A 27402-nucleotide genomic window follows, 5' to 3' on the forward strand; every position below is an offset into this window, starting at 1 on the left:
ATGATGATCTTCTAACTGTAATGGTCCATTTGCTAAATTTAGCATGAAAACACTGGCTTAGCTCAAAATGTATGCAGAGTGGCACAGTTTTGTGCCGCTCCATGTATATTGATTTATAACAAAGGCTGGGCTCCTTTCCACTTGCGCATAATGTGCCGATTGTTGGCAATACTACAGTAGAGATTGGTTGTAATGGTCGAGTAGTCGATTAGTGAGGTCAACTACTTTATCTAGTTTTTTTTATTTTATATATATATATATATATATATATATATATATATATATATATATATATATATATATATTATTATTAATTTTGTTTTATCAGTAATGCTTAAATTAGCTAGCTGACAGCATGCTGCTGTCCTTTAGTTTTTAGACCATTTGAACGATAAAAAAACTATCTGCGACTATCACTTTTTAAATCACAGATGCTACAGCCACACTTCTTTTGGCCGTTTGGTCATGTCTCGCACTTTGTCCACCTTTAACGTTCAGTTTTGACTACCGATTAGTTTTGTCTTTAAATGTCCAATGTGCTGAACTGATATTTAATAATTGTCTTTTTTCCGCTTGAAAATTTGGTTTGGGTACGGTTCATGTAAACTCTACAACGGTTTGCTGCTGATATGAACGCAATCGTGCCATATCACGTTTAATGTATCCATGGTAGACAAACACAATTGTCGTTCTGTCTATGTAAAGTTCTGGTGGTAATTCAAAAGAGATTAATACTTTAATAACAAAGCGAAGCTGATGGACCCAAATAATATGATGTGAATAAAGACCAGCGGCGGGAGGAGGAGGAAACAAACTCTGGTTTGGTCCAAGCAATCGAATCAAGTGTGAAAGCACCCTAAAAATCTTTAGACTACAACAATAAAAACATAATAGCACAAGTTTTGCATGAGTGGATTTAGTTAAAAGCTCTGGCTGCATATGGTGACCAAATTAACATGAAATAATATTCAAGTTCCTTTACCTGTAACACAGCTGTTTCCGCCTGAGCGCACAGTAGTGGCATGGTGTTTTAGGAGCTTAGGATCTATTCTTTAGACACCCACTATTTATCATAGATTTAAAAATATATACACTTACCGGCCACTTTATTAGGTACACCTGTACATCTACTTATTCATGCGGTTATCTAATCAGCCAATCGTGTGGTAGCAGTGTGATGTATAAAATCATGCAGATATGGGTCAAGAGCTTCAGTTAATGTTCACATCAACCATCAGAATGGGGAAAAAAATGTATCTCAGTGATTTAGACCGTGGCACGATTGTTGGTGCCAGACGGGCTGGTTTGAGTATTTCTGTAACTGCTGATCTCGTGGAATTTTCACACACAACAGTCTCTAGAGTGTAAAGAGAATGGTGCGAAAAACAAAAACCATCCAGCGAGCAGCAGTTCTGTGGACGAAAATGCCTTGTTGATGAGAGAGGTCAACGTAGAATGGCCAGACTGGTTCGAGCTGACAGAAAGGCTATGGTAACTCAGATAACCCCTCTGTACAATTGTAGTAAGCAGAATAGCATCTCTGAATGCACAATATGTCGAACCTTGAGGCGGATTGGCTACAACAGCAGAAGACCATGTTGGGTTCTACTTCTGTCAGCCAAGAACAGAAAACTGAGGCTGCAGTGGGCCTACCATTTGTGTACCTCAGCAAAAATCCAGATTTGTTAGACCAGGTGATGTTTTTCCAATCTTCCTACTGTCCAGTTTTGTTGAGTCTGTGCCCACTGCAGCCTCAGTTTCCTGTTATAAGCTGACAGTAGTAGTCCCCGGAGGGGTCTTCTTCTGCTGTAGCCCATCCGCCTCAATGTTCGACATGTTGTATGTTGAAATGCTTTTCTGCATAGCACTGTTGTAACGTGTGGTTATTTGGGTTACTGTCACCTTCCTGTCAGCTTGGACCTGTCTGGCCATTCTCCTCTGACCTTCTGATGGTTTATGTGAACATTAACTGAAGCTCCTGACCCATATCTGCATCATTTTATGCATTACACTGCTCCCACACAATTGGCTGATTAGATAATTGCATGAATAAGTAGATGTACAGGTGTACGTAATAAAGTACAGAAACACATCCGATTAGGGTCAGGCGTATCCAAAACCAGACTAATCATTCAAAGCTTCCTTAAGAGAGATTTGTCGATTAGGCAACCAAACAATGTAGTTTTGTACATTCCTATACTACACACTCTTGTCATGAATCACACACCACTTTATCCTCAACAGATGGTTGATGGGTCAAGGTTGAATGTCGATGATGTACAACACCATTTAGAGCATCAACCACACTATAGCTAGTCTATTTTATTTTGCCTAGAAGTGGAGACAACCCTTGGTTGGCAAGCACACCAGTGGTTTGCAGTTCCCTTGTAAATGTCACATTAACCAGATTAATGTAGCGCCGTCAAGACCCCTATTAATCACCACAACGCCCTGCTCTACCTCCACCTGCTAGCCACACCGCCCCCCTACATGGATGAACCAGCATGATGGATCTTAATGACCCTTAATGGTGGAAGAGTTTTGCAGGCACTTTTTTGCTATCTGTTAACGTAGTTTTCATTTTGTTGTCATATTAGGTTATTTACATCTTGAGGGGTACTTCTCTTCACACTTCTCAGATTGTCAGTTTTGTGGTTTTAAATAGATCAAAATTCTGTCGTCATTTACTTGCATGTCATTTCATTCGTTGGCAAAGTAGTTGGTTGCTGTTTTTCATGCAGTTACAAGGAATGGGGACGGATGCTTAAAAGCTTTAAAAAGGATGCAAAAGCACCATAAAAGTGCTCCATATGACTTGTGTTCAATATTATAAGTTGTAAAAAGGCTTCTGAAGCTATACAATAGCTTTCTGTTAGGAACAGATCAAGTCATTTGAAAAACTTGACATCCGCCATAGCACTCCTCAATGAGATCATGAGAGAAGTATCAATGTCCTGATTGGGAATAAATCATTCTTTTGAGTCATATCTTTTCAGTGGATCAGTTGAGTCAGGTCACAAAACCACTATGAATGATTCTTTCATGAATTGGGCTGATCTTGACTCACACGAAGCTATAGTATGGCTTCAGGAGATTTGAAATATAGTGCACAAATCATTTGGGCTACTTTATTGTGCATTTGCGGTCTTTTGTTATCTGGATTTCCCTTAAAGTGCTGTTTGCTAATGAGGGTTTTTGTGTGTAGGTGTGCTGTGATTCAGGGTCTGGTACGTGAGGAGCATTTAAGAGGTCATATCATGAGGAATTACATTTCTTTGATCTTTTGAGATAGAGGTTGATGCAATATGAAACTCAAAACTTTGCAAAAAGAGCCTTTTTTTAATTTTATTTTTAAAGGTGCAGTATGTAAGATTCAGAAACCCTTGTTATTAATGACACCTGTGGCTTTTAAGTGAACTGCAGCCAGCTACCTGTTGCTCATGCTCGCGCTCGTGCACACACTCCATAGGGACACGAGCGAGCGAGCATCGACCAAAACAATGACAAAGAGACAACGTGATTCACCGGCATCATGCTGACAGATGAGGTAGCATAATTAAAATTACACAGTTATGATTGTTTTACTACAAACTTTGAGACTGTATATTACATTTGACTCTCCAGTGATGAAACAGGGCTAAAACAAAGTGAGGATATAGGTCTGACTATGCGAGACTGTAGTTTGAAGTAATCACTTTTCTTTGCATGATACATTGACTGCATTTATATGATAGCCTATGTCGCCGTTAGCTAGCTAGCCAGCTTTATCGATAGCTGTTAGCTAAATTTGGTGGATGATAGTAGCTGTTTATAAAATAGTCTGTACATTATAAATATGTTGACACAATTTATTGATGTGATTCCATCACAACTGTCATTTTGATATATCTATGCACTATTGTTTTATAATAATAGATTGTATATATTTTCTGTATAACCAAGTTATGTTACACTAATGAATGGGTCTTTTTGCATTATCTTGAACATTGTCTAGCATTCATTTCATGTGTTATTGTAGTTTAGCTAAAATTACACAGATCAATCCTTATGGCACTATATTTCACATGCTTTGCGGTTATGTAAGCATACCTGTCCAATAAGACAAACGCCAATTCAGGGTCTGTTTTGATCCTCAAAACCAAACGAAGGTCCCTCCAGGAATCATATATTCACTATTCACATATATTCATATACCGATATTCACTCTAGTTTTCGCTCGACCACGATCACGTTCCAGCTTAGCCAGACGGGATTCAGTAGATAAATGTTTTTTTTTTTTTTGTTTGTTTTTTTGGGCTTACTCTGAGTTTGTGTAGGAGTCGGCGTTGTGCTGGGAGCCGGACATTTGCTGGATTCCATCTCTTAAGATAATGTTACCTAGTGTTGCAGTTTGTTGTCGCTGTTGAATAGCAGAAGAGAAGCTATTACTGTCTGAGGCAAGGCTCTCGGGAGTGCGCATAAACATCACATCCTTTGGATTTTCCCGGCAAAAGCGACCCGCTCCCCTCGCATGAAAATCAGTCTACAGGCTTTAATAGGCAATCTAGGAAGTCCGGGAAAGGCTAATTTTTTAAGTTGCATTACAAGCCGTTCACACATTGGCAAAAAAAGGGCGAATAATTTTTTTTCACATATTGCACCTTTAAATAAGCTGTAAAAAAAAAAAAATAAATAAAAAAATATGATGTCACAGATGAATGCATCAACACATGATGTGCTTGCTCATCAACGAGGGCTAAGAAACTTGACCCATTCAGTCAAGATGAGGTAGTGAGGTAGTCCAGCTGCAATTAACATGGCGGCGCCTACACAAGCAGGAATCGCAAGGTATTTTCCTTACAAAAAAAATTTTTCTTTTTGCAGTTAGTCGATTGTCTTATAAAGTGGTGTTTGGCACATTTTGCCTATTTGTTTTTGCTGATACCACTTAGCGTCAAAGTGATACAAAACCTATTCTACTCAACCTCTCTCTGAGGTTTTACTCTCTGGACACCTTCTGCAGTGTGACTCTTAAAAAATGTATCTCCGCATTTATCTCAACGCCCTACTTGAACTGTAATCAAGGAAATGTTTTATCATGGTGCAGCAATAAGACATTTCAACTGAGGTCACCTCACTGTGATTCAGTCTCTTCCAGCCCACCCTTAATCTTTCTTTACATGGTAAATGGCGTATTAATTAGATGCTGGGGAAATGGGAGAATGATTCCGTTGTAACAATGTAAACAGATAAGCTAGGCTGAAATCTTCAGGATTTACTCAGGCCTTGTGTCTGTTGAAAGGGAGAAAGGAAATTACACTTGGGAGAGAACCAGACTGTGGATATGCATTAGTTAAGCTAGCTAATGTAATTGTTTCCTGCTAATCAGTTTAGGGGTCACTTCTATGAGGCTGAAATGTTTCTTTCACAGACTACACATCAAGTTGAAAAAACAGTCTGTTAATACTGTAAGGAGGACAACCAGCAGGGATGAAATCTATGGGGAATCATTTGTCGCCTTTGCTTAAATGGCCAATACTTGCGGTACCCTTGGAAAGGGCAAATATGATTTCCCTTGGTGGTGCTGTTGTATCCCCAGTCTACAATCTGATCACAAAGGATGTAGAGCCAATGCTCAGACTTAAGGCTCAGTCACATTTACACTTGCACTGCAAAATTCTGTGGGCAAAACAGTTATCTCAATGGAAATGGGGATCAGGAGTTTCACCTGATGGATGGAAGTTGCTTGGTTTGGCAGTGACCTTTGTTTGGGCAACGCTTTGTGCATAGCTACACTGAATATTCGCAAAGGAAGAGGAAATAATTTTAGCGGTGAGTTTCTTGATAACTTCAGAGTAAAGTGCAGCATAAAAAAGAGGCTGCTCAGCAAGTAGTTATGCAGGTTTTGTACACGTTTCACATTTGGTCAGGGCCTCTTCACCTGTAAAATTTCACCAGAAGCTTTCCACATCCTGCTAATTGGCTGAAGCTGAAGTTTCATCTAGTCTGAAAGTTAGATCAAAAACAAGGTTGCCTTAACATGTACACCACAAGATATTTATTAGTTTTGTGAGGATCAGGGCTATGGCCTGGCCTGCACTGCAGTGAAACATGAATCATCCATTTTAATTGATCTTTCAGCAGAAGATGCCGTTGTTTTTGTGGCTGGTGAATACCGTGCAAAAGATTCCCACAAGACATAACGTTCAAGAGGTCAGCAATGGTATGGCATGGAGCTTCTCTCTTGAGGATGCTGAATAATTAGAGAATGTTGTACCTAATACACTGAGGCTCAGATGATGGCTTTCAACAAAAGCCCACTTGGTGTTCCAAAGCTTGGAGGCTTGATGGCCTGGCCTGTGACAATATGTCTTAGGTTTAAAGCGTTTTTTATTGATTTGTGTTTTTCGATGGTAATTTACAAAGAGTGGACAATGGACAGTAGAGTGGTTCAGTCATGATGTTAGTTTGTAAAGCTACTTAAGCTAATCAGCCATGAGCGACCTCTGAAACTTCCAATTGGTTTTTATAAAAGCAGTTTTCGGTTTATGAGTAAAATATGGTCTGTGGTTGCCATTACTTGATGAGACTTTTGTGTTTACTACTGCATAAATTAGCTACCTCAAATGTGAATTGGGAAACTGCTCTATATTTTCAAGGAGTTAGTTGCTAACAAGCTGCTACATAAAGATTGCAATGGTTGTTCAATTCAAGCACATAAACACACAACCTTGTGGTGATTAATGTAATGTTATACACCTTATTACATCAGACCTTGATTAATGGAGATCAGAATATTGAGAATCAGAGGCTGTCACAGAGAATGCACGTGTCACTTTTATTTCACTGTTGCAACCATTAAAACTTGCTAGATACATTACTGTGTAATAATGGATCTGTAGCAAGGTCAAAGATCTTTCGAGGATGTGCATGATTAACTTAATACCTTTGCATGCACTTTTAAAAGTGTGATTTCAGTCAGACTAAAACAAAAAATTGTGGGTGTCTGTTAGTTCGATTTTTGTAGCGTTGGACTAACAGGCCTAGAGCATGCGATTGTAGCTCGGCTTCATCCACCATGTACTGTATACAGATTAGTCGGACCGACTGGGATTGGTGTTGTGCGCATGCTCCGATAGACAGAGGTGGCGTGTGACATGTTTCACTGGCATTTCCTCAGCTGACATCCTTCAAATAATTAATTACAGACAGAAGAAGACTAACTCGACTACTTAATGTATGTGTAAACGTACTGTGTAATCCATACTATTGTTTATTGTGTTATAATGCCTACTGTTTCACGTAGCTTTTTTAAAGAATACCACGTAGTATACAGTGTATACTATACACTATGTGGTAAATGGTAAGCTAGTATTTAATTCCAAACATAACAAATGTCTCTTTTGGAATGTCTTATTTTGAAGTCTTAAACTCATGCTGTAAAAGTTTTTATTGACTGCCACATGTCTCATTTCACCTTACACCTTTACCCCACATCGGAAATCCAGAATGCACACATTAACCCTTTTCAGATCATTCTTACCCTGGCTATGATCCCAGCTGTCCCAGTGAACCTGCAGTCCAACACTAATTTCCACCAAAGCCTTCTATCCCACTTCCCTGGTCAGCAATTTTTGTACATTGCTCTCTGGTTCTTATCAGTCCATCACTGTCCCAGACTTCATTCACTGTCACCATGCACTTGAAGTCTCTGCTGAATTGTGCTGAACCAGGACTAACTCCTGGGGCACCGGACAGACTAATCTTAGAAGTAATGTGACGGAAGCGCCCCTGGTGCTGACAGCTCCCATTCCGAGACCAGTCACTCACTCATATGTTTGTGGCTCTACCTTAGTGTCTACATGATGGACAACACCTCTACTAAGGTTAAACTACTGTCCTCTAATGACACCTTGTCAATATAAGCATTTTTTGGGAATGTTGTTCTTGATTGGTTGGCCTCTTTGTGCATAGATGTCTGATCTCACTCTGATTGGGAGTCTTACTTGAATTTCTGTCAATGCCTCTAAGGAGGATCAATAGGAAACTTGAAGTTCAGTGTGGTGCTTTCAGAAAGGGAAGGAGATTGATTGTAAAATTCTTGTTCATTAATTTATATTAGAAGTCAAAGAGGCCAGTTGGATAAAGGCCAACCAACTGGGTGTCTTATTTAATCCAGTATATGCAAATAAACTCAGCAAAAAAAGAAACGTCCCTTTTTCAGGACATTGTATTTTAAAGATAATTTTGTAAAAATCCAAATAACCTTACAGACCTTTATTGTAAAGGGTTTAAACAATGTTTTCCATGCTTGTTCTATAAACCATAAACAATTAATGAACATGCACCTGTGGAACGGTCATTAAGACACTAACAGCTTACAAAAACTTAGGACACTAAAGAGACCTTTCTACTGACTCTGAAAAACACCAAAAAAAGATGCCCAGGGTCCCTGCTCATCTGCGTGAACGTGCCTTAGGCATGCTGCATGGAGGCTTGAGGACTGCAGATGTGGCCAGGGCAATAAATTGCAATGTCCGTACTGTGAGACACCTACAAGGAGACAGTGACAAGACAGTGCTACAAGGAGACAGGAAGGACAGCTGATCATCCTCACAGTGGTAGACCATGTGTAACAACACCTGCACATCCGAATATCACACCTGCGGGACAGGTACAGGATGGCAACAACAACTGCCCGAGTTACACCAGGAACGCACAATCCCTCCATCAGTGCTCAGATTGTCCGCAATAGGCTGAGAGAGGCTGGACTGAGGGCTTGTAGGCCTGTTGTAAGTCAGGTCCTTACCAGACATCACCGGCAACAACGTCACCTATGGGCACAAACCCACCTACGCTGGACCAGACAGGACTGGCAAAAAGTGCTCTTCACTGACGAGTCGCGGTTTTGTCTCACCAGGGGTGATGGTCAGACTCGCGTTTATCATCGAAGGAATGAGCGTTACACCGAGGCCTGTACTCTGGAGTGGGATCGATTTGGAGGTGCCGGGTCCGTCATGGTCTCGGGTAGTGTATCACAGCATCATCGGACTGAGCTTGTTGTCTTGCTGTATTCCAAAACATTGTGTGGTGCCTATGGAGGCAGTATTTTCATGCATCATAAGCCTAGCGCACATGACTCAAGCTTGTTGCCTTTGATGTTTTGAGTTGGCGACTAGTCGGCAACTGGTCTGTGACTTGAAAGTTTCAGATCGCAATGCGTGCCCATGACCAGTTGTATTTCAGGTTCACATTGTTTTTCCACCACATGAACTAGTTCCACATGGAACTAAAACCTGAACCAAACCAAGGACCCTTTTTTTAGTACCTGTTCCAGATCAAATCAAATCACTTTTATTGTCACACAGCCATATACACAAGTGCAATGGTGTGTGAAATTCTTGGGTGCAGTTCCGATCAACATAGTTGTGACAGTGATGAGACGTACCAATTTACAATAACATCAAATTAACACAACATAATTTAAAGTCTAATATACACATAATTACACACAACACAATATACAAATAATAACATACACCTTACAGTATACAATACACACAATATAGATACACATTATTTAATAAAATAAAAAGTATATATAGAATGTACAGTAGGTTGTATTTTACTGTATTGACATTCAGGCTGTCGGTTGATAGTAAGTTGTTAAGAGAGAATATAATATAATAATAATTTAATTAATAATTTATGACAGGCCGGTGTGAGATATAAGAGTAAGAGTAATAAAGTGCAGTGCTGATGTATTTTGATCGTGGGAGATCAAGAGTTCAAAAGTCTGATTGCCTGGGGGAAAAGCTATCATGGAGTCGGCTGGTGCGGGTCCTGATGCTGCAATAACACCTGCCTGATGGTAGCAGTGAGAACAGCCCATGGCTCTGGTGGCTGGAGTCTCTGATGATCCTCCGAGCTTTTTTCACACACCGCCTGGTATATATGTCCTGGAGGGAGGGAAGCTCACCTCCGATGATGTGTCTGGCAGTTCGAACCACCCTTTGCAGTGCTTTGCGGTTGTGGGCTGTGCTATTGCCGTACCAGGTGGAGATGCAGCCAGTCAGGATGCTCTCTACAGTGTAGGTGTAGAACCGTGTGAGGATGTGGCCGTCTCAGGAAGAAGAGGCACTGGTGAGCCTTCTTCACAATGACTTCTGTGTGGATGGACCATGTGAGTTCCTCAGTGATGTGGACACCCAGGAACTTGAAGCTGCTGACTCTCCACTGGTGCTCCATTGATGGTGATGGGACTGTGTTTTCTGTCTTTTCTTCTTTTTCTGAAGTCCACCACAAGCTCCTTTGTCTTACTGACATTGAGGGAGAGGTTGTGCACCTACCACCGTCGTGTCATCAGCAAACTTGATGGCATTGGAGCTGTGTGTTGCCACACAGTCATGTGTGTACAAGGAATACAAGAGTGGGCTGAGAACACAGCCCTGTGGGGCTCCAGTGTTGAGGGTCAGTGATGAGATGTTGCTGCCTATTCTAACCACCTGGTGTCTGCTTGACAGGAAGTCCAGGATCCAGCTGCACAGTGAGCTGATTAAGCCCAGAGCCCGGAGTTTCTCATCTAGCTTGGAGGGCACTATGGTGTTGAATGCTGAGCTGTAGTCTACAAACAACATTCTCACATAAGTGTTCTTTTTTTCCAGGTGGGAGAGAGCAGTGTATATTGTAGATGCAATGGCATCATCAGTGGAGCGGTTGTTGCGGTAAGCAAACTGCAGTGGGTCTAGAGAGAGAGGCAGCACAGAGCAGATGTAATCTCTGATTAGTCTCTCAAAGCATTTGCTGATGATGGGGGTTAGAGCAACAGGACGCCAGTCATTTTGACAAGTGATTTTTGATTGCTTTGGAACAGGCACAATGGTGGATGTTTTAAAGCATGTGGGGACTACAGACAAAGAGAGGGAAAGGTTGAAAATGTCCGTAAAAACACCAGCCAGCTGGTTCGCGCACGCTCTGACGTGGCCCGGAATGCCGTCTGGGCCCGCGGCTTTGCGGATATTCACCCGTCGGAAGGATCGGGTTACATCCGCTACAGAAACGGAAAGTGAACTAACCTCTGTAGCTTCGGCCACGAGAGCTCTCTCCGCAAGGGCGGTGTTATTTCCCTCAAAACGAGCATAAAAAGTATTTAGCTTATCCAGGAGAGAGGCAGCGGTGTTCATGGTGGAGTTTTTATTCCCTTTAAAGTCCGTGATGATGTTAATTCCCTGCCACATGCTTCTAGAGTTGGTGGTGTTAAACTGTCCTTCAGTCTTGTTCCTGCACTGGCTTTTTGCTGTTCTGATAGTTTTTCGGCGGGCATAACTGGCTTGTTTATGCTCCTCCGCGTTCCCGGAATTAAAAGCGGAGGTCCGCACATTAAGTGCCACGCGAACATCGCCATTAATCCATGGCTTCTGGTTCGGATAGATCTGTGTTGTTCTGGTCGGAACAACGTCCTCTACGCACTTTCTGATAGCGTAATGCTCTGTCGTCATCAGAGGCAGACCAAAACATCTCCCAGTCCATGTGATCAAAACAGTCTTGTAGCATAGAGTATGATTGGTCCGACCAGCACTGGATCGTTCTGAGGGTGGGTGCTTCCTGTTTCAGTTTCTGCCTGTAAGCGGGCAGAAGCAGAATGGAAGAGTGGTCCGATTTACCAAATGGTGGGCGGGGGAGGGATTTGTAGCCATCCCGGAAGGGAGAGTAGCAATGGTCCAAAACCCGGTCCCCTCGTGTGTTGAAACTAATGTGCTGGTGGTATTTTGGTGCGACTTATTTGAAACTGGCTTTATTAAAGTCCCCGGTCACAATGAACGCGGCCTCAGGGTGCGCGGTTTCCTGCTTGCTTATAATCCCATACAGTTCCTTGAGTGCCCGGTCTGTGTCGGCTTGTGGCGGGATGTACACAGCAGTGATAATGACCACTGTGAATTCCCTCGGTAGCCAGAATGGTCGACACAGAAGCATGAGAAATTCCAGATCAGGAGAGCAGAAAGACTTGATAGAATGTACGTTCCTCTGATTACACCAGGATTTGTTGATCATAAAACATACACCACCACCTCTGCTTTTACCTGAGAGGTCTTTCGCTCTGTCCGCTCGGTGCACGGAGAACCCCGCGGGTTCAGTGGCTGAGTCTGGAATCTCCGCAGACATCCAAGTTTCCGTAATTCAGATAATGCAGCAGTCCCTTGTCTCTCGTTGGAGGTAGAACTCCCCTTACAAATTGGAACTATTTGGGTGGCGTCAGAACAGCAAACATTTCCCATGGGTCAATAAAAAGGCATCATCGGCCAAGGCTGACTAGTAAGCATCGTTTTTTTTTTTTTTTTTTTTTTTTGTTGGTTCTTTAAAATGGATAGATAGACAGACACTGCTGTGCAGGATCTCCTGTTGTTTTTCGTCTTCTCTCACAAATCCTGTAGCGCATCTTGTCGACGAGAAGTGTTCCACTACAAAACGGGATGATAAAAATTACGCAAAATCTTTAATCATCTTCTTTTTAAAGTGAGTCTGCTCAGATGTTTGTTGCATTAAGTACAGGTGTCACCATTATAACAGTGTCACATACAAAGGTCGAAGCTTATTTAACTCTTAAACGCATACCTCGGGTCTTTAGAGACCTGGAACCTCATTCCACCCCCTGTACCTAATCCATTTTTTGGAGTTATGCCTACACCTCTTTAGTATTCCTCAAACTATCTCTTATAAATAGTGTAGCACAACAAAGAATTGCAAAAAATAATATACTATGTGTGTATATATACTGTGTGTGTGTGTGTGTGTGTATATATATATATATAATATAATATAATGGTTTAAGTGCCAAAAGTGTAAACTATAGCAAGTACAACACATGAAAAGTATGATATATGACTATTGTCATTTGGGTGTACGACTGAAATAATAAAAGTTGTGCATCTATTTAGACTTAACAAATGCCTGAGAAAATACATATGTGTAATGTATGTGTACATCATATGTTGTGTGTAGCTCAATAAGTGTTTAACAGCCAGTTGCATCTCATGAAATTTCAGTGTGAAAATAATGAATCCTGTTCTAGATTTTTCCTGATTTGTTGCATTATCTCTTTGATTTATGAAAAATAATCAAAATATATAAAAATGTATACTTATATTTGAAAATTTGACACTATCTGGAAATTTTGCATCCCAATCCATTTTTGATAGAGATTTTATAAGTGCCAGGTCTCTAAAGACCTGAATATGTACAGTAAGATTGTTTGAGAAAATTCTCATGCATTTAAGGGTTAAAAAAAGTTCTTGCTTTCTGTATCTCTGGTGGAAAAACATTGTCAATTTTATCAGAACCGGTATAGTTCCACAAGAAGCTGACTTTAGTTTAGGTACTAGTTTCACAATTGTGTGGAATATGTTGGCAGTGAGGCAGCTCAGTATGTTGTGCAACAGACCCAAAGTCTTTGAAAATACCTACAGCTTTGCATAATCCGCTTGCTGCTTCTTCACTCACCCAATATTCCTTGTCTTGTGTTTTCTGCAGCTCAAGAGCAGCATGCAGAATCTCAACATCAACATCAGCCATGATGCAAATGAGTAAGTGCCGCTCCACCTTATTGTCTCTATTTCAGACTTCCACACTCTGACCTCTGCATTGATGCTGGCCTGACCTTTGACCTCTCCCCATGTTTCCATTCACTTGTGTGATATGCATTATTTACATGAAACCATTGGCAGATTTAAAGTTATTTATGTACTTTTAAAATTGTCATGTACCACAGTTATTTTCAAATGATCATTTATCCATTCTTTTGACACTTGTAAGCGACACAACACTTATTATAGGAACAGTCCACATGTAGCAACTTTAAATTAACTGTCTTGCCATCACAGTGGCACTATCTCATAAATCATCGCTTGTGGGATTAAACCTACAACCTATTGCTTACCAGCCTAGATTTTTAACCACTAGACTACCACACTGCTTTTCTCTTGTTGCTTAGTAAAAGCACCTCATCAAAGCAAAACTGGTCTCATATCAGTTCAGACGTCCAGTTCCCACCTTTGCAGAATCCTTTAAGTGCATGAATAGCAAATTGGGGAGTAAAAGGAAAACTTTGCGTTCTCTAGACACTTAGAAGGCAGCATCTGTGTCAGACAGGTGTTTGAGGCTTTGTTCTGGGCCATCAGTGTGGCTAGGCAGCATATATGGAAGATTATCATATATGGAAGACCCTGGAGGATTTGAAAGAAGCAGAAAGTCCCTCAGATGAGAAGAGTGGCATTTCATGTTGAAATGTCAGTGCTGCACATCCTGCATGTCATTTACTGAATGGAGGGCCTTCCAGAATGGACAATGAATGAACATCAGCTCTGATTTTATCATCTGTTCACATGCGTTTGCATCAGAGACCAACTATGTTTTGAAATGTTCATGATGTAATTTTACAATTTTAACTGATACGCTAAGCTGGACACAATAGCTTTGTTTTTATATTTAATGCGTTATTAAAGGAATAGTTTGCCCAACAATAAAATATCTGTTATCATTTACTCAACCTCAGCTCAATTCAAACTCTTATGACCTTTTCTTCTGTGGAACACAAATGAAAAATGTACTGGTCGCAAATGGGGACTGTTGCTTTCAAACGCAAAAGCACCTTAAAATTTATCCGTATTACTCATGAAAACTCCTGAGAGTTCATGAGAGAAGTAGCGATTTGTGAATGAATTGTTCATATGATTCAGATCTTTTCAATGAATTGTTTGATCTGGTTCATGAAACTGGTCTAAATGATTAATTCATGAATCGGACATTTCTACTTCTCTCTTGAGTGTGCCAGGGAGATCTTGGCGCATGTCGAGATTTTCAGTTAATAACATTTCTCATTTGTCAATTTCTCACCCTAAAGCTATTGTAGGACTGTAGAAGACTTGGAATCTAGCACACAAGTTGCGTGGACCGTTTTTATGACACTTTTATGGGGATTTTCCAACCTTGAAAGCTCCAGGTCTTGTTCATTGTAATTACAAGGAAAACAGCAACCAGAATGACATTTCATTTTTCATTCCACGTAAGAAAGTAATAAAGGTTTGGAATGATGTGAGGGTTTTCATTTTTGGATGATCTATTTTTTGAAGCCTCACTGGTAACAGGTTGTGTACACTGAGACAGTGTCTTTGCCTATTCAACTCCCAAATATTCATGCGTAAACAAGGTACTGTCATCCATCCACCATTTTACCATATGTTCACCATTTTACCATATGTTCACTTTTATTAAACAAACTCTTCTGTTGGTCAAACGGAATCTCCAAATGTTCAGTCTATACCCCAACATCTGGTCTTTAATACCATCACATTTCACAGTTGTACTCCAACTGCTGACAGAGCTTTACCCACAGGTTGGCTAATACCACACAACTGAAATATCTTCTAAACCCAGTCTGCTTGCTAAAGACGACAGTTATCTCGTTGACCTTCCCCCCACAAGCTGTAAGGACATGATGAAAAGCAACTTACTTTGCCTCACTTTTGCGCACTTATACTTCTCTATCACTGTGTGTGATGGGCGACAGCCACAACAGAACTCGCTTTGACAGGAATCACATTAACAGAAGCTGGGGTGACAAAAAGGGAACACCCCTTCTCCAAGACAAAGTGCTCATGGCTAAACAGATAGCCACATCTACAATTGTACGTCCCTCCCAGGCTTTGAGAAATAGCAAAGAGCCTCGGGTGTAGCTACTGAGAAATAAACACGACCGTCCGATTCCACTTGAGACCAAGTGACAGGCTGTTCTTCAGTCAGGCTAGGATATATATACCCCTGTCAAAGCTGTACAGAATTACTTCATGACAATATACCACTCTTCAGGTGTCAACCATACTTCTTTGTGTTAATCTAGGTGTAAATATTAAGTCTTCAGGCTGATTTAATAGAAGTTTTCTAATTTCCCTGAGGGTTACAAGTAGGATGCGGACACTTCATAGCAAAATTGACATCCAGTTACGCCTTTACTGTGAAGTTTGGGTGTAGGATGTATAAAACAACAACACTTTTGAGCATTTTCCATAGCTGTTCAAGGGCGATGCCCAGTGAATTTTGGATTGATTGCAATTTTGAATAGACTACTTTTGGAATCTGGAATAGGAGAGAGAGATGTATTGAGGGGTTCAGGTACAGCGCAACGCAGATGTATCGAGCTGCGTTAAAAAAAAAAAAAAAAGTCAGTTCTTTTTCACTTGACAAGGTGTCTAAAAAGCATGAGACTGAAAAAAATAAATAAACTACGGAATGTGGCACAGTGGTCAAAAACATCCATCCAAGGGGCCTGGGTAGCTCAGTGGTAAAATACACTGGCTACCACCCCTGGAGTTCGCTAGTTCGAATCCCAGGGCGTGCTGAGTGACTCCAGCCAGGTCTCCTAAGCAACCAAATTGGCCCGGTTGCTAGGGAGGGTAGAGTCACATGGGGTAACCTCCTCGTGGTCGCTATAATGTGGTTTGTTCTCGGTGGGGCGCATGGTGAATTGAGCGTGGTTGCCGCGGTGGATGGCGTGAAGCCTCCACACGCGCTATGTCTCCGTGGCAACGCGCTCAACAAGCTACGTGATAAGATGCGCGGGTTGACGTTCTCAGACGCAGAGGCAACTGGGATTCGTCCTCCGCCACCCGGACTGAGGCGAATCACTATGCAACCACGAGGACTTACAGCACATTGGGAATTGGGCATTCCAAAATTGGGAGAAAAAAGGGGAAAAAATCCCCCCCCCCCCCCCAAAAAAAAACAAAAAAAACATCCATCCAACATTTGTATTTTAGATAGTTGTTTTCTAATAATATTTCACAAATTCCATGTTTCATTCTGACTGTTTATAGTCTGTTAACACACTTTAAAACTGGAGTTTTTACACTCATGCATTTAAAGGTCCCTAAAGTGTTCTAATTAGAGCCTGAATAGACCCTCATTAATGGAAAGAACTGAATAAATGATGAAATTAAGAGGGTGGCTGCTGCTCTCTCGTGACCAACGACCTAATGCCCTTTCCGAAGCAAAATTCCCACCCATCAAGATATGATCTCCAACACGATGTGATGCAGGTCTAAAGCATAGTATCTGTAGCGGCTGTAGATGCTTTCTTGACATATTCAGTACTCCGCACTGGACTTTAAGAGCTTTGAAATAACTCTTATTGGTTGCATACTAATAAGAGTTATTTCAAAGCTCTTAAAGTCCAGATTATCATGTGGTAAGACACCAACACATTGCTATGGCTATCACTATTATGATTTTGTTACGGTAGGAGTGACACCTCTATTCCATACTCACACAAAACAAAAACTTAGAGGATTCACTCCCACAAATGCATGCGTTTGACACACTCAAAAAACTTTGCTGTGTATGTTGCATATGTAGAACGCTAGAAAACACCCTTTGCCACATTAAGTGTTGTCAGTGTTTGCTCTTTCACACTGACCCAGCTGTTCAGTTGTAACAAAACTTACCTGGGAGGGAAGCTGACCCCTGGATAAGTGGCTTGTGATCGTAAAACACCGCCCAGACAATTAGCTCTACGCACTGTCCATTACTCCCCACTCGCTAAGGAGAAGACTTGGTACAGACCGCCCCCAATGTCTTAATGAGAGCTAGTCTAATGCTCTGTGCATTTGCAGCCAAAAGACAAAAGACAACCAAATGACATTCTTGTTATTTATAGACACTTTATCACTTTTAAATTTGACTCTGTCACCTTAAGTTTTACCATATTCACATTGTTACTTGCTGAACTTCTTTGTGGTATTGCATTTACAAGCATGTGAAATACAGCCTCTTTTTCTGGCATACTAACAGTGGATTGGGAATAGGGATGGAAATCTTAAGGAATGATCGATTCTGGTTCAGATTCCGGTTTTCTGACTTTGACGATTCCATTTCCTTAATGATTCCATTAACAATTATTTGACTTTATATGCTTATTCTGTTACTTTACCTACTCCAGACCGATTCATTCAAAACAACTGACTCAAAAGTAATTTGTTCGCCAGTCGGACTGCACTGGTCATGCATTCATTGAAAAGATCTGAATCAAAAGCACATTGTTAGCGGGAGACGCTGTCATAATTTAGTACGTTGTTCAGTTTGCATTCGTAAAAGAATGAAGAACCATTAACTGAAACAAATGTTATGAAAATCATTGATTTATTTTTCGTAATTTTTTCTTTCAATCTTTTTCTTTCTGTTGATATTTTCTTTCAGTCTTTCTCTTACTATCTTTTTCGTTTTTTTCTTTCGATCTATTTCTTTCAATCATTATTTTTCTTTTTTGTTTTTCTGTTGAACTTTTCTTTCGATCTTTATTTGATCTTTTCTTTCAATCTTTTTCTTTCGTTCGATCTTTTCTTTGTCTATTTCAATCTTTCTTTCGATCTTTCTCTTTTTCTATCCTTTCAATATTTTTCTTTCGATCTTTCTTGGTCCTTTCAATCTTTTTTATCTTTGTTTTTCTTTAAATGTTTCTTTTTTTCAGTCATTCTTTTGATCTTTCGATCTTTCTTTTGTTTTTCTTTCAGTCTTTGCCATTTTTCTCGATTTCTTCCAATCTCTTTCGATCTTTTTCTTTAAATTTTCTTTAGATTTGTTTTTCTTTCAATCTTTCACTATCTTTCAGTCTTTTTTCGATCTTTGTTTTTCTTTCTATTTTTCAACCTTTTGATCTTTTGTCGTTTTTATTTTGATCTTTTTTCTTTTTTGTTTCAATCTTTTTGATATTTCTTTTGTTTTTCTTTGGATATATTTAGTTTTCGATAGATCTTTTTTTCATCTTTTGATCTTTTTCTTTCTTTTCTTTTCTTTCTTTCTTTTTATATACCACCAGATCTAGAACGGAATAACAGAATTTTTTTTTAGGCAGAATAAGCACACACGTTACTCTCTACTGATCTAGTAGGTGCACTGTGTTCATGTGTGTCTCCATCTTGGATAATAATTAAGACTGACCTACCTGTTCAGTGATGTATAGCTTCAGGCGCTACAGGTGTAGGTATGGCTGTGTGGAGATGGGTACGCTGGCCTTAATTACTATGTGTGTGTGTGTGTGTGTGTGTGTGTGTGTGTGTGAGAGAGAGAGAGAGAGAGAGAGAATGAGAGAGTGCACTCTATACCAAGATAGCTTTTCTTTTTTTTTTCTTCTTGTAACTTATTTAGGAAACCAGACAGTGTGAAGCAGAAAAACGCCTTCCCTCCTAATTTCATCCACTCGTTGGACTCCACTCATATGATGCTGACATCGCTGCATTGCTATAGGTGATGAACCAACTGTTGTCTTACATTCCACACTTAAAACGACTGTTATGTTGTCATACATCATTGTTTGATTTAAGGAAAAGTTAACCCAGATGAAGACTTGTTTGCAAGATTTTTTTTTTTTAAATACATTATATACTAGTAGGTTTTTCCTCTAAATAGTCTTTTTACCTGTCGCTGTCTTTGTGTTGTAGGGCTGGGCTCACATTTGTATCCGTACATGACTGTTATTGGACTCACGCTCTGACGGTGGACACTATGAACCGGGTGTGTAAGGAACAAAGCGTTCAGTGCAGGATGTATTTAAAATGCATTTTCTTTCAACAGGAATAGCTGAACAGTCCAACCCTGTCAGCTTAGCTGCCAGATATTTGCATGTTCAATAACTAACCCTGTCAGCACAGGATATTTCGGTATTAAATTTCTGTACGTCTCATCCTCTCACCTACAGCAATTTTTGGACAATTGCCATGAAGCAGACTTATCTTTTAGGTTTAGCCTGTTATTTTATTTATCTTGGTTGAGGTAAAATTCACAAATCTGTTTTTAGGTGCAGATTTGCTTGTTGAGGATATAGACATATTGTTACAGTTTACATTCAATCCAAATTGACCCTATTTCGTAATGTTCCTAGGTCTTTTTGTGAACGATTCATCAGTGCATTTTCCTAAAAATTATTTGTATGAGATCTCTTTAATATTTCTTCAAAATGTAATTCTCTAACTCTGTAAAAGTTGGCTGACATCACCAAGCCCTCCTGTTTTTCAACCCCTCCAACCAAGACATAATTATCACTTTTCATGATTTAATGAATTTCAGATAGATAATATCAAGTCCAGGTCTACTTTTGTCATATATTACAGAAATAAAATGGGTTGTGAATGCCATTTAATGCTGGCTTAAAGTTGACCAACATCACATCTTTATAAAAGCCTCTCGAACCTACATGACAGTTACCTTTATTTCTTAAGTTTCACTTCCATTGTAACACTTCCAGTGAGCTTGTGCAGTTTAATAGCTCCATCTATCCCTTTAAACCATATTCAGCTGTCTGAATTGCGACTTTACTTTCTCATTTTGACTTTAATCTTCTCCCGTCCCTCTCTCGCCTTCTGTAAGGGGTCTATTGTCTGCGAGTCTTTTCCTGACATGCTTTGTGGTCACAGATTCCTCTTAAAATGGGACAGTTTAAATGAGAGAGGTGAAAGTCAGAGACGAGCATGAGAAAAGGGAAGCGAGAGGAAGATAGCATTGAAGCCGGCGCATAAGTGTGCATAAAGATTGACTGAGTGTTCTTTGTCGCTCCTCAGGTGTGTCGTGAGCAGTTTGTGGCTCTGCATAGTCAGCCCATTCTGGAGGAGCTGTCCAGGTTTCTCCTTCAGAAATATTGTAGCAGACCACCGTAAGTCCCAATGTACATCTGTGCTTTTAACTGATCAACAGTATTGAAGTACTATAGTTCATAATTAAAGGTGAAGTGTGTCATTTTTTTCAATGTTTAAATATGATATCCTACCCCAGCTTAATATGCAGAGGCAGCTAGATGTGATCCATTAGTGCGCTGATTCCACCAAAAGTGTAAAACTTTACTAAACATTATTGCAATATTTTTAATATCTTATATTTAGAGTAAATGGAGGGTTTAATTGCTGTGTAATTGGAAATAGTTGGCCTGTAATTCTCAGTGGAGTAGAGTGATGCCATATGCCTGCAGGATTTTGGCTACTATTTTGGCTAATGAACCCTTGAACACCCGTTCCAAAACAACACAATTACATTGGCCTATTACTTTTAAATCCCACAGTGATTTATCCAAGCCAAAGAAGTTTCAAGAATACTGGAAGATGGCGGAGCTTTTGGCCAAGGTTCCTCAGACAGGTGAGTTTAACCTCTTCACCATCGCAACCTTTGCCTTCTGCCGAACAGATCAGTGGTTTGACCTTATCTAATTGACAGAGTGTCAGCTTTAAGGCAGCTTTGGGCTCTTACATAATGATCCTGCAAAACCACACATGTGCCTTTATGTTCATCAACGAGATAGATTTCATTAAACTGATGACAATTAATTCTGTCAACTGCCTAATCTGTTTACATAACTCGTGCCGGGAGGAACTGTGCTGGACAACATGGGCAGAAAAACACGTTCTCTGCAAAATCACACACATCTGGCTCATCAAGTTGTTGATTCAGCAGAGGCATTGTTGAGTGGCACCTTTTCAGTGTTTAAAAGTGGAGTATCAATAAAAACAAACAACGAATAAAATGGATTCACTGTGGAACTGTGCGCATTGATTCTTCTTTCAGGGATCCTACGGTGATTTGGAAATCTGGAAATATCAGTTAATTTAAAACCTTTTATTTCAAGGCTTGGAAATTTCTGTTGTGAAGATGCAGTTTTTTTATTTGAGCTCTAAAATATTTTGTTGGCTAAATATTGCACTTTAAGTAATTCACAGTTTTGCCACATTCAAATCTTATTTTTTGTGTTACTGGAGACATTTGAACAATAAGATGAAAACAATTAAATCTAAAAATTCTATAGTATCTACAGTATATTGCCTTACAAAGGCAAACGCAGTAACTACTTCACTGAATCTAATAAAAATGTCTTTGGGAAGTTAGGGACTATTCACACTGAATGCCTTGTTTTGCTTAAAAAAAAAAAATCCACATAAATCTATAAATTCTTTAGCATGTTTACTACCCTACATAGAAAAAAATGCAATAACTACAACGACACTGAAACTAAGAAGAATTGGCTTCAAAGTTAATGTTCACACCAAATGCATTCCTGCATTAAAAAAATAGCCATTTGAATCTATAAATCCTATTATATCTGTACTGTCCTACAAAGGCAAAATGCAGTAACTACACCAATACTGAAACGTTAGACACAACGAATGGAACTGTACACAGGTGTCTCGAAGCTTAAATTGACACTGCATCTTACAACATGACACTAATGTGTGAGACACTGAAAAAAACTGCTAGATGGGTTGCAGCAGCCAAAGATGTCTGTCAAGTGCATGTTTACGTAGATAAACAATTCAAAACAGTGCAAATGGATGCAAAAATTAAATTGTGCAATGGCCCCTTGCTTGATTTAAGTGTGGATTTTGAAGTTGCTGCTATTTTTGTAGTTGCTGCAACGTTTTTGCTCAAAATCTGAGCATAATTGAGTCAAACCCATCTGTCACAAGACAGATCATAGTCTATTTTGGCCATGCTTCAATTTTGACAAAAATGTGTAGTTACTGTACTGCCTTTTTCCTTTACTGGGCAATATGCATCTAAAGAATTGGTACCTGACACACAAATGGAAATCTGCCCCAGCAGTCTCCATAAAATGATGAAAATAATCATTGAGTAATCAAGAACAACTGGAAAGGTCACAGAAGAAGCAAGGAAATTAATTGGTCAAAAGGTTGAGGGAACCCTTGGTAAATACTAAACAGTCAGAAAGATTTGTTAGAATCAAGCATTGCTGGAGAAACCCAGTGAACAGGCATGCTCAGTATTTTTCCAGGACCCCTTCTTATTGTCACTAATGAAACTGGCTTCCTGAGGGGACAGCTGGAGGCAATGTGTGTGTGTATGTGTGTCCCAGAGGCCTGATTTCCTCTCCTCTGTTCTTCAGAATCAGGTGACATCTTGTGCCTTGGTGCACAAGCAAGAAGATCACCCACAATTCTCTGCTTCAGTCAATGGTTGCTGAAACTTAAGTGTTTTATCTATATTTATACCTCTATGGGGATTCATTTCATGTTTCCGAGTGCAAATGAAATTGATTAGAAAATGAATGGGTTGATTAAATGGAGTGACATGGAACTGTGTTCAAAATGCCAAACTTCATATGTATTTATTGATTTCAGGTTCTTCAACAAAATAATAATAATAATAATAATAATGATTTAACAAAATTATGTTTAAAAAACAAAGTTCACCAACAATGCTTTTCGTACTGTCAAGAAAGGTCAGAATCATATTTCACCCCAAAATTAAGTGAAACAAATCAGAAATTATATTTTGCATAAAGAAAATGGTAATTTTAATGACAATTAAAGGAATGTTCAGAGTTCAATACAAGTTCAGCTCAATTGACAGCATTTGTAGCATAATGTTGATTACCGCAAAAATATTTTTTGTGTCTTCCGTCATTTGTCAATTGCGATGGAAGTGAATGGGGCCAATCCATAAACATTAAAATACTCCATTTCAAATGTATTGCCACAAGAGGTGAGCATTGTCTTAAATTCTCTCTTATACATGATTTTAGAGTGATACATTTGCTTAAAGCTTTACCAGTGTTGCGTCATCATGACAGTGAAGTTGTAATATTGGATATACGTTTACACAAATAAGATTAGTAAGCAATTTCATCACACTAAAATCATGTTAAAATCATGTTAAACATTTTTATATCTTGTGGCTATACTCTTAAAACAATGTGTATTTTAATGTTCATGAACTTGAACTTACATTGAACCCATAACATTACTTTTAAGCATATTTCCCACCTAAATTCTCATTACAGTAATGCAAAAAATCTAATTCTTATTACTGTAACACACGAAAATAAGTAGATATTATTTTCATTGTAAAGTATTTTTTACATCATGGTAGTATTGATTGTATATCCTATAAATATATATATATATATATATATATAATGTCAGGAATTATGAAAAACTGAGTCTAAATGTATTTGGCTAAGGTGTATGTATTCTTCTGACTTCAACTGTGTGTATATATATATATATATATATATATATGTGTGTGTGTGTGTGTGTGTGTGTGTGTTTTGGGTAGCCTTTCACAAGCTCCTCACAATAAGTTGCTGGAATTTTGGCCTATTCCTCCAGACAGAACTGTAACTGAGTCAGGCCTCCTTGCTCGCATACACTTTTTCAGTTCTGCCCACAAATTTTCTATCAGATTGAGGTTAGGGTTAGAGGTTTGTGATGGCCACTCCAATACCTTGACTTTGTTGTCTTTAAGCCATTTTGCCACAACTTTGGAGGTATGCTTGGGGTCATTGTCCATTTGGAAGACCCATTTGCGACTGAGCTTTAACTTCCTGGCTGATATCTTGAGATGTTGCTTCAGTATATCCACATTATTTTCATTCCTCATGATGCCATATATTTTGTGAAGTGCACCAGTCCCTCCTGCTGCAAAGCATGTTGTACCACAACATGATGCTACCCCCCATGCTTCACAGTTGGGATGGTGTTCTTCGGCTTGCAAGCCTCACCCTTTTTCCTCCAAACATAACGATGTTAATTATGGCCAAACAGTTTAATTTTTGTTTCATTAGACCAGAGGACATTTTTTTCAAAAAGTAAGATCTTTGTCCCCATTTGCACTTGCAAATTGTAATCTGGCTTTTTTATGGCGGTTTTGGAGCAGTTGTTTCTTCCTTGCTAAGCAGCCTTCCAGGTTATATCGATATAGGACTCGTTTTACTGTGGATATAGATAGTTGTCTACCTGTTTCCTCCAGCATTTTCACAAGGTCCTTTGCTGTTGTTCTGGGATTGATTTGCACTTTTCGCACCAAACTACGTTCATCTCTAGGAGACAGAATGCATCTCCTTACTGAGCGGGATGATGGCTGCGTGGTCCCATGGTGTTTATACTTGCTTACTATTGTTTGTACAGATGAACATGGTACTTTCAGGTGTTTGGAAATTGCTCCCAAGGATGAACCAAACTTGTGGAGGTCCACAATATTTTTTCTGAAGTCTTGGCTGATTTATTTTGATTTTCCCATGATGTAAAGCAAAGTGGCACTGAGTTTGAAGGTAGGCCTTAAAATACATCCACAGGTACACCTCCAATTCAGTACACCTCCTATCAGGAGCTAATTGTCTAAAGGCTTGACATCATTTTGTGGAATTTTCAAAGCTGCTTAAAGGCACAGTTAACTTAGTGTATGTAAACTTCTGACCGACTGGAATTGTGATATAGTCAATTAAAAATGAAACATTCTGTCTGTAAACAATTGTTGGAAAAATTACTCGTTTCAGGCACAAAGTAGATGTCCTAAACGACTTGCCAAAACTATAGTTTGCTAGTATTAAATCTGTGGAGTGGTTAAAAATGAGTTTTAAATAGTTGCGTGATTCCATGCGAAGGTCGGACGTGTGAACGGCGAGTTCTGCGCACTTTGCTAGTTTTTAATCCTTTTTGTGTCCTAAACCGGTGAGATTCGATACACTCGGTTTCATAACTGTTCTATGAAGACAATATGTCAAAGAATTCAAAATCCTTGGGCTCTGGAGACATTAAAAGACACCTACGTGCTCAATCTGATACCCCAGACAGGGCCGCAGACCAGGGACTCAGTTTGGACGGTGCAGTGGGAGAAATTCAACGTCAAATTTCCAACATGTCTGTGATGCTAACGAAGGTCGTAGCGGACTTGGAGGATCTTGCTGTAATACGTTCATGTTATCAGTTACGGCGATGGAGGCGAAATTCTCTGAGTTGGTTACAAGATTGTTGGACGTCGAGAAACGGATAGATTATCTGGAGTCATTGGAGAGTGAATTAGCTGCTAATCCGCTAGCAACCAAGGCAGATTTGCAGTGCATCTGGGAAAAACCGGAAGACCTTGAGAATCATAATCGGCGAAACAACATCCAAATTGTTGGAATTCCTGAGAACGAGGAAGGCCGAGATATGGTGAAATTCCTAGACGAGCTCTTCCTGAGTCTGCTCGATGTAACAGGCCATAAGCTGGAATTCAAGCAAGCTCACAGGGTCCTGGCTCAGAGATCGGCTGAGGGAGACAGGACCTGATCAATTCTGGCCAAATTTCTGAGATCATCCGATAAAGATCTTGTGTTGCGCGAGGAGTAAAGGAAGTCTTTCTTGGAAGAACCACAGCATTTTCTTGTTACCAGACTTTGTGAATTCGACAAGAGAAACTTGTTTGATTCAAGGAATGCAAGGAACACTTACATCAATGGAAGATTGCTTTTGCACTGATGTTTCCGGCCAAATTGAGAATAGATACTAAGGATGGCTGCAAAGTATTTACATGCCCACAACAAGTGACATTTTTCATAAAGTCATTGGAATGAGTAAGTTATTTTGGTGATTTTCATGTTGCTCCCGAGTGAGCTTGACTTGCTGACCATTCATTTGACTGTTCGAGGAAACTGGGCACCTTCTTTTTTTGTTGTTGTTTCTACTTGTGATGGTTCCGCCTAGCGGCTGGAGTCTGTTTTGTGGAATAACACTCCTTCAGGAAAGTTGTGGATGAATCTGCTCGTTCTTTGTACTTGTGCCTCCTATTGGATGGAGTTTGTTTTGTGGAATATTTTTTTGCAGAACATTGGAAGGATTAAATCATCTGCTGCACTTATGAAACACTGAACATTCGTTTTACTGCCCAAGGAAACTGAACGGTTTAAAAATATATATATATATATTTTTTTTTTTTTTGTGTGTGTTGGTTCTGCTAGAGGCTGGAGCTTGTTTTGGGGAGGAACACACCTTCAGGAAAGTATGTGGATGAATCTATAAATTCTTTGTGTTTATTCTGCCTATTGGCTGGAGTTTGTTTTATAGATTTTATTCTGTTTTTAATTCTGTCTCAAATTTATATAGAAGCACCGGACTTGAGCAATCCGACAGCAAAGTTGTCGCGGGGGCTCTTGTAGGCGTACATGGACTTTTTGAGTTTAGAGGGATGGACGCTGGTTGGCACTCTCATGCGTGGGGTTAATGCGCACATTTGTCTTTTTTCTGGTTGTTTGGTTCTGGGGGAAGTTCAGGGTTTGATTGTTGCACTATTGTTAGAAAGTGGTCTTTATAATCTTGTTTTGACATGCAATCTATATTTTCTAATATGTCAAAATGTCAAATGTTAATATGAGTGGATTACATCTCTCCACGTGGAATGTGAATGGGTTGGGGCACCCCATAAAAAGAAGGAAAGTTATTTCTCTTCTTAAACGTAAGAAATATGATATAGTGTTTCTTCAAGAAACGCATCTTTCCCCACAGGAAGAGTCATTATCGTTTTAGCAGAAATTCAGGGGCAAAGGTTGATTTTGGCTAATATTTACACACCTAACATTGATGATCAGGGCTTTTTTTTATAGATCTTGAAGGGATGTTGCAA

The 27402-nt window shown here is 39.6% G+C and overlaps 1 protein-coding gene across 1 annotated transcript in view; it reads left to right on the forward strand.

Moving 5' to 3' along the window:
* The window catches only part of LOC127439188 (DNA-directed RNA polymerase, mitochondrial-like), an 83102-nt gene that overhangs the window by 51390 nt on the left and 4310 nt on the right, over positions 1-27402 (forward strand). Inside the window, exons 16-20 of the mRNA XM_051695324.1 lie at positions 13507-13559; positions 19171-19269; positions 19464-19536; positions 20580-20671; positions 21074-21147. Of these exons, the coding sequence (XP_051551284.1) occupies positions 13507-13559; positions 19171-19269; positions 19464-19536; positions 20580-20671; positions 21074-21147 (391 nt within the window). The remainder of the gene's footprint in view (positions 1-13506; positions 13560-19170; positions 19270-19463; positions 19537-20579; positions 20672-21073; positions 21148-27402) is intronic.

Source organism: Myxocyprinus asiaticus, chromosome 50 (assembly GCF_019703515.2).
Source record: "Myxocyprinus asiaticus isolate MX2 ecotype Aquarium Trade chromosome 50, UBuf_Myxa_2, whole genome shotgun sequence".
In the NCBI taxonomy this organism is placed as follows: Eukaryota; Metazoa; Chordata; class Actinopteri; order Cypriniformes; family Catostomidae; genus Myxocyprinus; species Myxocyprinus asiaticus.